This window comes from Trachymyrmex septentrionalis, unplaced genomic scaffold, assembly GCF_001594115.1.
Source record: "Trachymyrmex septentrionalis isolate Tsep2-gDNA-1 unplaced genomic scaffold, Tsep1.0 scaffold40, whole genome shotgun sequence".
Lineage (NCBI taxonomy): Eukaryota > Metazoa > Arthropoda > Insecta > Hymenoptera > Formicidae > Trachymyrmex > Trachymyrmex septentrionalis.
In genome coordinates, this window is record NW_017305569.1 from 815,499 (window position 1) to 828,595 (window position 13,097).

The following is a 13,097-nucleotide window of genomic DNA, read 5'->3' on the forward strand; positions in this document are numbered from 1 at the left end:
GTCGATGTCGATTTGTTTAAGACAGCCTTTCCGTTGCTCCTGTGTCTTTTACGTGAAGTATTTGGACACAAATCTTGCAAAGACTACCGGAGTCTTTTTTTTATTACATCTCAAATCTCTTTTTTAATTATTGTATTTTTTTATTACATCTCAAATCTCTTTTTTAATTATTGTATCTTATGTTATCATAATCATTAATATCAGTTATTACAAATGTCAGTTATGTTTATCTACAATTGAATAGATTGATATTTATCACTTTGTATAAAATTAATCATATCTAACAAAGTTTTAATACGATTAAGTGCATATCGCAAAGTAAATACATTGTAGGAAATATTATTAAAAAATATAAAATTTACTTTGATAAGATTTATTTGTATCGAACAGACAAGGTTGCTTGTAACAATATTTATCTGATCAGTTCTTTAAATTTTGTTTAATATATATATTTTTTAATATAATATACATATTTAATATATTTTTAATATTATATATTTATATCTTATTATTATTATTCATTTTTAGGTTGAATCAGTTGATTAGGAATAAACTTTCTATTAAAGCATACATCGATAATAGTCTAGTAAAAAATAGGTAAGTTTTAATAATAAATTGTGATCTAATTCTTAAATGTTTCAACTCTATAAAACATTTTAAATGTACATGATTAACATAAATTTTTGCATATTATTTATTATTCTCCAATATACATATTGTCTGTAAGCTTTAAAAAAAGCCATTGCTGTGTATAATGATAAATAGATCAAGACAATTTCTATTTTTAGAAATATATAATAAAACAGAATGGATCTTGGCTTGTATATATGTAATAGCTAAATAAGAATATGCAGAATCACATAGAATAGTTTAAATAAAAGTTTATAATTAGAAATGAAACAATTGTGATAATTTTTTAATACTTAAATTTTGACTCACTGTGAAAAAAGACAAGATTATGAAATAGGAAAGCAGAGAAACGCGTGGAAAGAGAGATGGGTTGCGATCTCAGAAAAGAGAGCCATTTCACAAGCTTGGTTTAGACATTCTAAATATAGCTGGAGGCTCTATAGGCTTTCCGTACTGTGTCATGCCGTGCAGAGCAGCATCCTGCTGTGTTGCGTAGATCTTGCTCATTTTCCACCATCAGTATGGCAGAATGCCAATTTTTGTCTACTCAAAAGAGTATTTGATAAGTTTTTAATAATCACCTTTCCAAATTCTGTATCCATTAATAAAATGAGAAATACTATATTTCTTTCGTTCTGGCGTCATATTATATTATAATATATTATAATCCAATAATTTTCTTAATAAATAGTACTAAAATATTTTTAATTATTTATTCTAAAGATTTTTATTTTTATAATTTGATTATATATAATAGTTTTAAATAATACGCAATTCTATTTAAAATTCAATACAAATTGGCATTACTGCAATGGTATTTATATCTGCACTAAAGGAGATAATATTACTACTTTTTGTAAAAGAATTATTTTGTCACAAGAATATCTCAAATAATAATTAATTGTTATAGTAAATATATAATTTAATAAGATTTATACATTTGGCATTTTGTTTACAGATCATGGTTTGCAAAGCTGGTGAAAAGACTCAAGTATGTGTCGTTCAGTTTAATATGCCTTATGAGGCTAACCATAAACTTTGCACTAGCGACAAATTTTCCTTACATGTATCTACACGCGTGAAGGATCTTTATAACTATATCGAACAACATTATCATATGCAACCGGACAGTTTTAGGTTGCTTCTACGCACGCCGTCATGCACACTGGTTATTTTAATTACAACTTTTTATATATATAATTGTAATAAATTGTGTTCTAATATAGTTTATATTATATCCAATATTATAGATTGATTTATCCGAGTTGAAAGACAAAACGATGGAGCAGGTTGGAGTAGATTTTTCGGTTGATTCGAATTCACCTGAAATGAAAAATACTCTGTTTGTCGTTCATCCAACAGAACCCTTTGTTATTGATATGGCAACGTCCCGAAGAAAGATGGATTATCATCATCTGCCAACGTTTAATGTAACAGGTGCACCGTCCCTTCATCCACGATGGACTGAGGAAAATATTGTTCGGGAAGACGTTAGAGAAGATGTTAGGGATGGTAGAGAAGAAGTTAATTTCAGAACTTTTATTAAAACTGAAACAAGTATGTAAGCACCATTTAAGAATTATTTTAATATAAATTTGCATATATTAACGAAAATATTTTTATTTGTATTTTATAATATATATCTGCATAATTTATTTTATAATTTCTTTAAGGCTATGTCGGTTTAGTCAATCAAGCAATGACTTGTTACTTGAATAGTCTTCTTCAAGCTTTGTATATGACACCAGAATTTCGTAATGCACTTTATAATTGGGAATATATAGATAGTTCAGAAAAGGATGAAGCTCTAAGCATACCGTATCAATTACAGAAGTTATTTCTCAATTTACAGGTATAATATGTGTTTAATAAATTTGCATTGTATATGTATATTTTTCATGTGTGTATTTAATATAATTTTTGAAATAATTTTTAATAATATAATCACATTTTTTACAAATAGACGTCTACAAGGTCTGCAGTGGAGACTACATCCTTAACGAAAAGTTTTGGATGGGATTCTACCGAAGCATGGCAACAACACGATATTCAAGAGCTTTGTAGAGTTATGTTCGATGCATTAGAACAGAAATTCAAAAATACAGAACAAGCGGATCTAATTAATAGACTTTACGAAGGTACAAAATATCATTATGTGTAAGTTATGAAAATATCTGTAATTTGCTTTCTATATTGCTAGGAAAGATGACCGATTACGTTAAATGTCTTGAGTGTGGAACAGAAAAATCAAGAGAAGATACGTTTCTTGATATCCCATTACCAGTTAGGCCGTTTGGAAGCAATGTTGCATATAACAGTGTGGTAAATATTACTGTTATTTGAAATACTGCAATTTGAAATTTACATTTATATATATAAGAAAGAAGCTCTTTTTCTCGTAGGAAGAAGCAATTAGAGCATTTGTTCAGTATGAAACATTGGAAGGAGCTAATCAGTATCATTGTGAAAAATGCAATAAAAAATGTGACGCGCATAAAGGATTGAAGTTTACGAAATTTCCATATCTATTAACTTTACATCTCAAGCGGTTTGATTTTGATTATAAAACTTTTCACAGAATCAAGCTCAACGATAAGTATGTAAATCGCATAATACTTGATCAATGAATGTTTTATTTTTAATTTTGAAATAATTTAACATTACTATGATTTGTGCCATTTCAGAGTCACGTTTCCATACGTATTAAATTTGAACTCTTTTATTTCGTCCACAACGAGTCAAGAATCTCCTGGTGGTGAAGAAGATATTGGTTTAGGTATCAAATGTGATGATAGTTCCACGACAGACAGTGGTACATTAGATGATGATTGTGCACCGTGTGACAACAGCCTTTCCAACAGTAATCATTCAGCCAGTCATGATCAAGACGACGATGAAGGTATAATATAGGTGTGTTTATTTATCGAACCAATTTTCAGAATTATTAGAGAATGTGTATGTCTGCCTTCAGGTATTGATATGAGCAATGGACCGTCAACGTCGAGCTGTATTACGCATAATCATGAAAATGAAAAGAATCGCAGTGCTTATATGCTAGGAAAAGGCCCATACACATATGAACTGTTCTCAATCATGATTCATAGCGGCAGTGCGAGCGGAGGTCATTATTATGCTTATATAAAAGATTTCAGGACACAAGAATGGTTATGTTTTAATGACCAAAGCGTAACTCAGGTATGAAAATTAATTTTGCAATAATTTATTGTATTCCTTAACATTGTAATAATTTTTTCAGTTGTGTTACATCTTCAGATAACTGATGATGATATTCATAAAACATATGGCGGTGGACCTTCGAGGGCGTATTATAGCGGTGCATATAGTAGTAGCACGAATGCGTATATGCTTATGTATAGGCAAATCGATCGTGCTCGTAATGCTTTACCTATGCAAACTGAAGATTTTCCGCAACATATTCAGGTAATATACAAATAATATATAGATAATGTATATTATTTGTATATTATATTATTTGTACAAGTAATGTAAATAAAAATTAGAATTTAGAGCCAAATGAATTATATTGTAGTAGTCTTTAAATTAGAATAGTTTGTAAAATTCGAATAGAATAAATTCTTAAACTATTCAATTTGCAATTACAGTTTTAAATTTATTTAAACATAATTATTACAATTTATTTATTATAACAAAATAATTAAAATTTTTGTCCAATAATTAAGATATTTTAATTGTAAGACATCTTTTGCAATTGTATATGCAAAAACTTTCCTGTTTTTCCTTTTTTTCCAGATAATCTATATTATTTAATACATTATTTTTTTATCATCTTATAGGAGCTATTAAAGAAAATGAAAGAAAATGAAGATAACGATAGAAAAAATCGTGAGAAAATGTCTATACCTAGGTTGAAAGTATACTGTCATCATCCGGTAGAAGGGAAATTGATGAATGTCAAATTATTTGTCATGCCTGATATCACTTGGACCGAAGCAACAGAAAAAGCGTATAAGAAATTTGGTCTTGAAAATGTAGTGAGTTTGGATCAGTGTCGTTTAGTTAGTTATGAACATAATACTGATTTAATAGAATGTAGTTACGATGATCGAGAGCATGAATCTGTTGGAAATATATGGCGTTTTTCACGTCGATTCGATTTATTATTAGAAATTCGTCGCAAAGATCAAAAGTTTGAGACGTATTTACCGGGTGGTGAGTACGGAATTGAATGGATGTGTGTGTGAAATAAATTATATACAATCAAAATTCAAACTTCGTAAATGTTATGTTTCAGGAGTTGCAACTAAAGTATTTGTCATAGACGTAGCTCGGGAGGAGGTAATTGACGGTCCGATCGATATCCGAGGTTTATTGTCGCAAAGTGTTAAAGAATATAAACAAACCGTAGGAAAAATTATTAGTATGGATCCGAAGCAAATGAAAGTAATATTGCGAAAATTCCCGGAAATTAGACCAGTGGAAAATGATGATAGTGATCTCCAAACTGAAGGATTTTATAACGCGAATAAAATATTCATATCAACGATGTATGATATAGATAATAGCAAACCTTTTCAAGAATCTACAGTGCACAGAATTATAGAAAATTTTAGACATGTTATCTCTCTGCATGTTCAGTTACCAGATACAAGTAAAGGTACAATTTTTCAATAGCTTACAGAATGTCAGATAGTAATTAATAATAAATTTATAATTACAAACATTCTAATTTGTTTTAATTTTTATGCAGAAACTTTGGAAGAACTAAATATCCCATTATTAGATGATAAATACGAAGAAAAGGAAAAGTCTGTTACTAGTGGTCCACTTAAACTCTTTAATGAATCCGATTGGGATGTTAATTTGAAATGCAATGAAACCTTGAAAGGTGCACGAACTAATGAGGATGCTACTATACGAAATATAAGTCCTCAGTTGGGGGAAACTGAGGAATGGAATACACCTGAACAAAGTAATAGTGAAGATAGCAGCCTTAGTGATAGTGATAAAACGTTGGTTGGTGATGCACCAGAGGGTACCGATATTGCACCGCTATCCCACGATTGCGGTTCAATATCGTGGGATAGCCGTGCAATATCGAATCGTTACGATTGCAACGTAGGCGTAAGGCGCAACTATAAGATTTCAAAGCGATTTGAAATAGAAAACTGGGATATTGATGATGACTCCGATTATTACTTTAGAGCTACACCATATACAGATAGTACTCAACAAAACCGTATGTCATTAAAATCAACATTTTAATAACTATGACTGTTGGTCCCGTAATTTAATAACTTTTTCTTTTTTACAGTACTTAAAGTATTAGTGGATAAAAGAATGAGATTGAGCACGTTGAAGAAAGATTTAGAACCATTTGTGGGTGTACCTGTGGAGTATTTTAAAGTTTTTCGTCTATCGAATTCTGGTGAATCAGAATGCAATTGTTTGATGGAACAGCTTAGTTCGTACGAGGATGGTGAGAGACTTAATGTGAAACTCGGCCGAGCTTTGCGTAATGGAGAATTTAAAGTAAAATTGTATCAACTATTAATTGACTCCACTGAGGTTTGTATCACATTTTTTGCATGCTTAGAAAAATCTATGTGTCATTAGTGTTGTCAAGATTTCTTATTATGTGGATAAAAATTTTAGCCTTACAAATTTTTATGTGAATGGATTGTCTCGAGAGATATGACGGTTGGACATGCAAAAAAAGAGATATTGGCAGAAATAAAGAGAAAATATGACATAGATATACCATACGAAAAATGCCGACTTAGGAAAAAGTATTATAAAACAGCCTCAAAAGTATTTCTAAACGAACAGAAGTTTGAGGATCTCCAATTTCATTCGCAGTTTGAAATGATTGTTCAAGAACTATCAGATAAAGAGATAGTCACAGACACCAATCAGATTGTCATGTTTGTCAGAAGGTGGTTACCAGCAAAATTGCAATTGGGACAATTCCAAGAAATTGTTATGGATAACAGAACTGTTGAAGAACTAAAAAAGAAAGTAAGTCACGTAAAAAAAATCGTTCTTGTATCGATAAGAAGATAAAATGGACTTAAATAATTATTGTTCTTTTTTTTTTAGCTTTCCTCAATATCAGATATTCCGGAGGAGCACATAGATATAGCAAAGGGGAAAGGTAGTTTTCCGTGTGACAATTCTGTGCTTCGAATCCAAAACGAGCATGATTGGAATGAACATCACGATAGTTTATCTTACAATTTTGAAGATGGTGCTGTCTTCTTGTACAGGTATATATTTATTATATTTGTCGTTAAATTGATATACATAAATTGAAAAACATTTTTTAATTTCACTAAACGTTTGGATTGTTTTAGGGACAATAGAGAAAAACCAAAACAATTAAATGCTGACGAGGTAATGGAGATCGCTTTTAAGGAAAATTCACGCTTAACGCCGCTTTCTACTACTTCGAGTTACAGTCCACGTCGGGAGAGAGCACTTAAAATATATTTGGATACCGAATGATCGTCCATAGAGAGAGAGCATCGTTCTCCTAAAAATGAGTTGCTAAATAGACATATGTGCGAACACAAAACATTTTCACATAAATTAGTTACGTGTTGGATATTTGCGAAATCAATATTTCCTCAAATGTTAAATGTTTTGTGTTCCAGTGAGTCTTCAGCATTTCAAAGCTTCCGCGTTCCTAAAGTTTTTTGTCTTTTTCTTGAAACTATTGGATTTTTGAAAGTGTTTGGATTCATGAATTGTTATATAGTAACACATAAGTCGGAGTCTCGGTATTTATACTCATACCTGATTTCGAGATTTTTAGAATTTATATGAAGTGTAAACTATGTCCAACGATATCACCTGGTCTGTTGAATCAGTTTTCCATCTCTAGAATCAAACTAAGCAGCATGATTAATCATAAAGCAAAGCTAATAATATAGCGATGGGCAAATTGTCTGATTTAATGAAAAATTCATGTGTGTTATCGACTTCTTAATATTTTGCATGACAATGTAACTTGTGTTCTTATTACCTTACTATTTTTGCGAAATCTGCTCGGTTTTTTCTAGAGAAATCTTTATATCTTTATATATCTGTTAAAATATATGTATAATATAAGCATTGTGCTCTTTGTTGGAACAGTTCTATGTCCAGTATTGTATAAGAACTGCACTATACAAGAACTATTATTGACAATAATTTTGTTGTCACTTATCTAGATAATAATTAACTTGTATTTTTCTAATACGTCAATTATGGATTTGCCATTTCATAAAACTTTAATGAGTTTTGTCAATCCTTTTCGAATTTAAAACAATATTTTAACCTGGAGGTTGTGTAATAGCGTGTGTCAAATCACTGAATGTGATCGATTTTTTAATAACAGATGTTATCACGTACGTTTTATTATTTTTCAATTAACCGATGTATATTAATAATGCGGAAATAATGAAACAAAGAAAATGATTTTTTTTTAGAAAGATATAAAGAGTAGTGTAATTTTTACATATATTCTCTCATTCCTCGCTGTATTGCTGATATTGTAAAACTTGGAGCATATTATTATTCAACTTACATTTGATTTATAATTAATTGTCATTTGTACTTTAAGATGTATACATATCATTGCGTTATCTTTGCAATAACACTCGGAAATACTGAAAATAACTCCTTGTAGATTCAGAAGATGTGCACGAAAGTGTTGTAGCTTAAAAGTGTGAAACAATGCTTTAGCTGCCAATATTTATTCACTTAGGAGCGAATAAATATATCGTGGAAGCTGCTTTCGGTTGATTTTCTTTTCATGTAAAGATGAAAGATTGATGAACTAGACCAAGTGGTAACTTAATAGTTCTATTGTTGCATCTTTATTTATTTTGTTATCCTCTATTAATCGTTTTATTTATCATTTGAAGTTAAAAGCTTCATACATCGTTTGATCATCGTTTTTATAATTGTTGAACGAAGAAAAAAAAATGTCGATACGGATACTATCTTTTAGCAAGGTAGAAGAACATTGAAGGCAGCGAGCTACATTTGATCATTTTTGTGGATAAGTTAATTGGGAGATCATGAAAAACATCTCTCTGGATATGGATATACAAATTGTAATTCGAAACTCTCTAATTAGCGATCAAAGGTTATTCTCTGTATAATATACTGAAGTTATGAAACAAATTATATTTATAATTATTAACAATGAAATATTGAAGTGTCTAAATTTGTCTCGTTTAGATTATCTAATTTATTCCTTATTGTCCTTATCCAGTTCATAGGAATATATGTAAATGAATGCATGTTTAAAAGTGATATTAATAGAAATACTTCAAATTTTGTCTTTATCAGTATAAAACATAATTTAAAAAGACAAATAAAAAAATCAATATTCAATGAAGTTACAATTATTAAATCATTTAAACTTTTGACACAGTTAACAATAGAAAAATTTGTAATTTTTAATAATATTATTTATTAATTTAGCATAAAATTCATTAGTCGTGACAGCATATCTTACAGAACGATTAAAATTCGAGTGATTAATATAAGCATTCTTATAATTAGAATTAAAATTAAAATTCGATTAAGAGTTAATCGACAATTAAAACATTTAACCCATAGACTTAAACATAAAATAAAATTCTAATTGTGTATAATTTATTTCTATTAATCTATTTTCTTTCCATATATCGATAAAAAATTAATCTCTCTTCGTGTTGATAAAATGTACAATCGATGAATTAATCGACGATCAAATTAATCGGAGTTTTAATGGAAATTACCTTTTTAAAACAATCGAATTTTTGAACCAACAATCATGGTTTAGGAACATGTATCTAGAGGCGATTCATTCGCAAGCTGGAGCACACTGGAGTAGCTTCAAGCATGATGGCATTCTCAACGCTGTATGTACAACATGTATCGTCAGCTGACTCTCTTTAGTTTATTTCCTCACATGTAGCAACATGTGTCACATTTGTCAATAAAAATACAATTTTGCAAGTGTCAAGAAATTCAGTGCGAGTGATATCGAGTGGAGAGTGGATACGGGTGCACATTCGACACATTGTTGTATGTACACAATGACACGAAATGATACTATCATTACGAAGGTACTGATAATCTGATTGCTTTTTTCCAATCTGTCGATTGAAAGTTCAAATTATTTTAATCTCTACGTTTTAGATGGAACATGTGGAAGAGAGTTTAAAAGATACCTTATACAGAGTCGAAGTAATCGAGAGAAAACTTAAGACGAAATTACTCACCACAGAAAATCGAGAGAAATTGGAGAACGAGCTGGAGGAAGTTAAGGAAGTTCTCAGACGAAATGAAAAGGAGTTGCAAAATTTAAGAAAAGAAAACTCAAAGTCCTTTATGATAGCAGCATGCTTGGTCTTTGTGTGTTTCCTTATTTATGGAACATATTTGTTGATTTTTGGAAATATTTAACACCTGTAAGAAATTTATATTTATTTATTTACTTTTGTAAGTTTTTAGTATGTTGTACATCAGGACACACTTTACAAATTGCCAATTATGTCAGGTTTTATAATATAAACGTTGAATTTATTTTATAAAATGTATGCGGGAATTTATAATACTTTAATTTTGATATCTTTTTTACTATTAATCAACTATATATAATCATCACTATCATATACAAAGTAATATTGCCAATAACGTAACGAATATCAACCATGAAATATTTCAGTAGAAACATTATTTAAATGTACCACAGATAAGATATATATGTAAATATATACATATGTAATACCATTGTAATAAACATATTTTAGATATACTATGAAGGTATACTATAAAGATATACTATGAAGATATACTATAAGAATTTGCATGACATTTGAAATAAATAAAGCGAGTTTTTTTAATTCATCGCTTGATCAATTGCATTATATGTACATGCTTTTACGAAGTAAACTTGTATTTGGCCACAATGTGATTGATCACTCGATGAATTAGAAAAACTCGTCCATACTTGGCCAAGAAATGTATACCTATATGTAAAAATATATGTAATTTTTTATGTAAAAAAAATTTTTATTTTCATATGTTAACCAATATAACAATTAAGATAAATACTCTGTTTTATAAACTAGTTAGTATCTGTTTTAGATATTACAAATAACATCAATTTTATTTTTTAATATATATATATATATATATACACATATAATTTATTATAAAATGTAATTTACTACGCTGAAAGAAATAGCAACATACGAAGTGGAGTATCGCTTGATTTTAAGACATCGCAAATAAAATGGACCATAGGCTGAATTATTTTTAGCTGTTAGTTATTAAATCGTACTGAGGTGTCCCAGCTAGACGACTACGCATGTATTGGGCGTGCATTTCGGCATCCAGGAAGCTGCCACTCACTGCAGGATCTTCTTTCATAGCAATTCTCCATTCAAGCTATATTACATAAAAATTACAATCGATATACGGGTTGTTTTAAAACCTCTGTGACAAACTCTTTAAGGGACAATAAATTTCAACAAAAAAAGACAAACTTTTGTTTTTCAAAAACATCTGCCTTCTTCAACTTTTATAAAAAGTTACGCGTTTTCGTTCAGACCGGTTGTGAGGTTTGCAATTATGGTAATATTGTGCGTGACCTCTGATGGATAAATACTAGTCTACATTTTTTCTTTTTCTATCATTTTAATGTGCTTTTTTAATGTGCTTTCAAAACAAAATCACAGGAGATATGAACTAGTATTATTTTCAGACGTTATACATGTTCAGACAAATAGCAAAAAATGCATCAGAGAGGCTACATGGTCTAAAACAAAAGTTGGCTTTTTTGTTAAAATCCATCCTCTTTTGTTTCAGGAGTCCTGAAATATCCCTTATATGCCAACTTCTAATCATGATAATTACCAGTCGTAAGAAACGATCTCGAGGTAAGACATACTGCTCTCCCTTTATAATTCTTATTACATCTGCCCTTTCGCACCACGGCCATATCATTAAGTCCAACATACCGGGTTTGCTGCCTCCGAAAAAGGGAGTCCCTCTCTTCGCCAACTCCCGATCAAAAAATTCTAGGCCAGTTAATGCCTCGTTGAATACATCTTGCACCAGTGCTGTTTCTGAATATCCCTAAAAATCAAATACAATAAGACCATTATGGGAATGTACTTAAAAGTTATAGACGAGAATACATGTAAATATTTCTAAATGGAACCAGTATAAAACAAATACCTTATGCATAGTTGCTATCACTGTATTAAATCTATCAATCAATAATTTATCTTTTGCCTTTGCTAAAGGATTATTTGGATATAGTTTGTTTTGAGGATATGTATCATCCAGGTATTCAGCGATAATTAGACTTTCATACAGTGTTTCTCCTCCTTCCAGTTCGATACAAGGAACTTTATTAAGGGGGCTCTTATCTATCAACCAGTCAGGTTTATGCGTTAAATTCACATAAACTACATCATATCTAAAAGCAAACAATGCAAAAGAAAAACATTACTTTTATACGTTTCCATTACACAGATAAGTATAAATAATTTACCAAGTTATAAATTAGAATTTTTTTTCAGAAACAATCTTTCTCTTTTTATAAAATGAATACTTTGCAATTCACGCTCCTCTCACTTACTTGTTAGTTGATGAATATTTCGTGTTAAATTAATATGTGATATCATTAATAGATATCACTTGGGAATAGAATATATAAAAAAGAAATTTGCTAAATTACTTAGAAATTATATATAATATTAAAAATGATATATCAATAAAAAGTTTTGAAGTGTTAAAAAGTTTAACAATTCAAAGCCAAAAAAAGGGATTAAAGTAACGATTGTTTTGCTGGATAATCACAACAACTTACGGAATTTGCTTGGCATCCAGCACAAGGTGAATCCTTTGCGCGTACGGACAAAAACGCATGCTGTACAGGCGTATTTTTCCGGGCACGACGGGCGGTGGTACCGATCCTAAAAAGAACGCACATTTTTAGACGTTCCTTGCAAAACCTCGTCAGTTCCCTCGATTTACGCAACGTAAAAAATACTTCTCTAGTACCAGTACTCAAATGCCTCGCGCTCATCCTGATACTCGTATTTAGCCGTCGAAACACGCCAGAAAGATTTCGTTCCGTCTTAAATAACGCTTAACATAGTTGACAATCCGTTAGCCGGCCGGAGGGAGGAATAAATATCGATGACACTGCACAGTGCGAAGTCTTCTGTGCGCGCGTACATACGAGAGAGAAAGAGAATTACAGTGAGATTGTGTACATCCGCGCCTTCTACATTCATTATCGTTCATTTTTTCCCCTTTTTCTTAAATAATTTCCTGACGATGACATGGTTATTCGTATTTACATCAGTTACAGCTGAGAGAAGTGAAAAGAAACCTTGAGAGTGCACTTGGGAATAGTTGGAATTTGAAACTTGCTCACTGGCGCCTCTACGTACACAAAATATATACATTAAACACGGCAGCCATTAAAGTCACGT

At 30.5% G+C, this 13,097-nt stretch overlaps 4 protein-coding genes across 8 annotated transcripts in view; 3 read left to right on the forward strand and 1 right to left on the reverse strand.

The window, feature by feature from the left end:
- LOC108751106 (histone H2B) overlaps nucleotides 1–483 on the forward strand; it is a 12,582-nt gene extending 12,099 nt beyond the window's left edge. Inside the window, exon 3 of the mRNA XM_018491089.1 lies at nucleotides 470–483. The gene's annotated coding sequence lies outside the window, so the exon portion shown is untranslated. The remainder of the gene's footprint in view (nucleotides 1–469) is intronic.
- The window catches only part of LOC108751102 (ubiquitin carboxyl-terminal hydrolase 47), an 8,666-nt gene extending 943 nt beyond the window's left edge, over nucleotides 1–7,723 (forward strand). For 4 of the 5 annotated variants that reach the window (XM_018491081.1, XM_018491083.1, XM_018491084.1 and 1 more), the window contains exons 2-18: nucleotides 529–597; nucleotides 1,589–1,798; nucleotides 1,881–2,187; nucleotides 2,304–2,482; nucleotides 2,594–2,768; nucleotides 2,831–2,952; nucleotides 3,033–3,226; nucleotides 3,315–3,529; nucleotides 3,602–3,825; nucleotides 3,904–4,071; nucleotides 4,446–4,821; nucleotides 4,904–5,266; nucleotides 5,360–5,848; nucleotides 5,924–6,177; nucleotides 6,265–6,627; nucleotides 6,709–6,875; nucleotides 6,963–7,113. In XM_018491081.1, the coding sequence (XP_018346583.1) occupies nucleotides 1,592–1,798; nucleotides 1,881–2,187; nucleotides 2,304–2,482; nucleotides 2,594–2,768; nucleotides 2,831–2,952; nucleotides 3,033–3,226; nucleotides 3,315–3,529; nucleotides 3,602–3,825; nucleotides 3,904–4,071; nucleotides 4,446–4,821; nucleotides 4,904–5,266; nucleotides 5,360–5,848; nucleotides 5,924–6,177; nucleotides 6,265–6,627; nucleotides 6,709–6,875; nucleotides 6,963–7,113 (3,954 nt within the window). In that variant the 5' untranslated portion in view covers nucleotides 529–597; nucleotides 1,589–1,591. Of the gene's footprint in view, nucleotides 1–522; nucleotides 598–1,588; nucleotides 1,799–1,880; nucleotides 2,188–2,303; nucleotides 2,483–2,593; nucleotides 2,769–2,830; nucleotides 2,953–3,032; nucleotides 3,227–3,314; nucleotides 3,530–3,601; nucleotides 3,826–3,903; nucleotides 4,072–4,445; nucleotides 4,822–4,903; nucleotides 5,267–5,359; nucleotides 5,849–5,923; nucleotides 6,178–6,264; nucleotides 6,628–6,708; nucleotides 6,876–6,962 lie in introns of those variants that run through there. The other variant, XM_018491085.1, reaches the window with a different exon arrangement.
- Nucleotides 7,724–9,358: 1,635 nt separating this feature from the next.
- Nucleotides 9,359–10,110, forward strand: LOC108751080. Its single transcript, XM_018491029.1, has 2 exons — nucleotides 9,359–9,710; nucleotides 9,784–10,110. Exons 1-2 carry the CDS (start codon nucleotides 9,672–9,674, stop codon nucleotides 10,048–10,050), a joined length of 306 nt encoding a protein of 101 aa, XP_018346531.1. The 5' UTR covers nucleotides 9,359–9,671; the 3' UTR covers nucleotides 10,051–10,110.
- A 715-nt stretch (nucleotides 10,111–10,825) lies between these two features.
- On the reverse strand, nucleotides 10,826–13,043 carry LOC108751016 (pyrimidodiazepine synthase-like). Its single transcript, XM_018490938.1, has 5 exons — nucleotides 12,661–13,043; nucleotides 12,467–12,572; nucleotides 11,830–12,073; nucleotides 11,506–11,727; nucleotides 10,826–11,037 (listed from the first exon to the last, which is right to left on the reverse strand). Exons 1-5 carry the CDS (start codon nucleotides 12,683–12,685, stop codon nucleotides 10,906–10,908), a joined length of 729 nt encoding a protein of 242 aa, XP_018346440.1. The 5' UTR covers nucleotides 12,686–13,043; the 3' UTR covers nucleotides 10,826–10,905.
- Between the last annotated feature and the right edge of the window lie 54 nt (nucleotides 13,044–13,097).

What these genes read in the sequence shown, in the direction of transcription:
- LOC108751080 (XM_018491029.1), top strand. Translation starts at nt 9,672, where the DNA reads ATGTACACAATGACACGAAATGATACTATCATTACGAAG. An exon ending in ATGATACTATCATTACGAAG is followed by an intron (nt 9,711 to 9,783) that starts GTACTGATAATC and finishes TCTACGTTTTAG; the next exon opens with ATGGAACATGTGGAAGAGAG.
- LOC108751016 (XM_018490938.1), bottom strand. Translation starts at nt 12,685, where the DNA reads ATGAGCGCGAGGCATTTGAGTACTG. An exon ending in CGCGAGGCATTTGAGTACTG is followed by an intron (nt 12,573 to 12,660) that starts GTACTAGAGAAG and finishes CGTTCTTTTTAG; the next exon opens with GATCGGTACCACCGCCCGTC. An exon ending in CTGGATGCCAAGCAAATTCC is followed by an intron (nt 12,074 to 12,466) that starts GTAAGTTGTTGT and finishes GTTTGCTTTTAG; the next exon opens with ATATGATGTAGTTTATGTGA.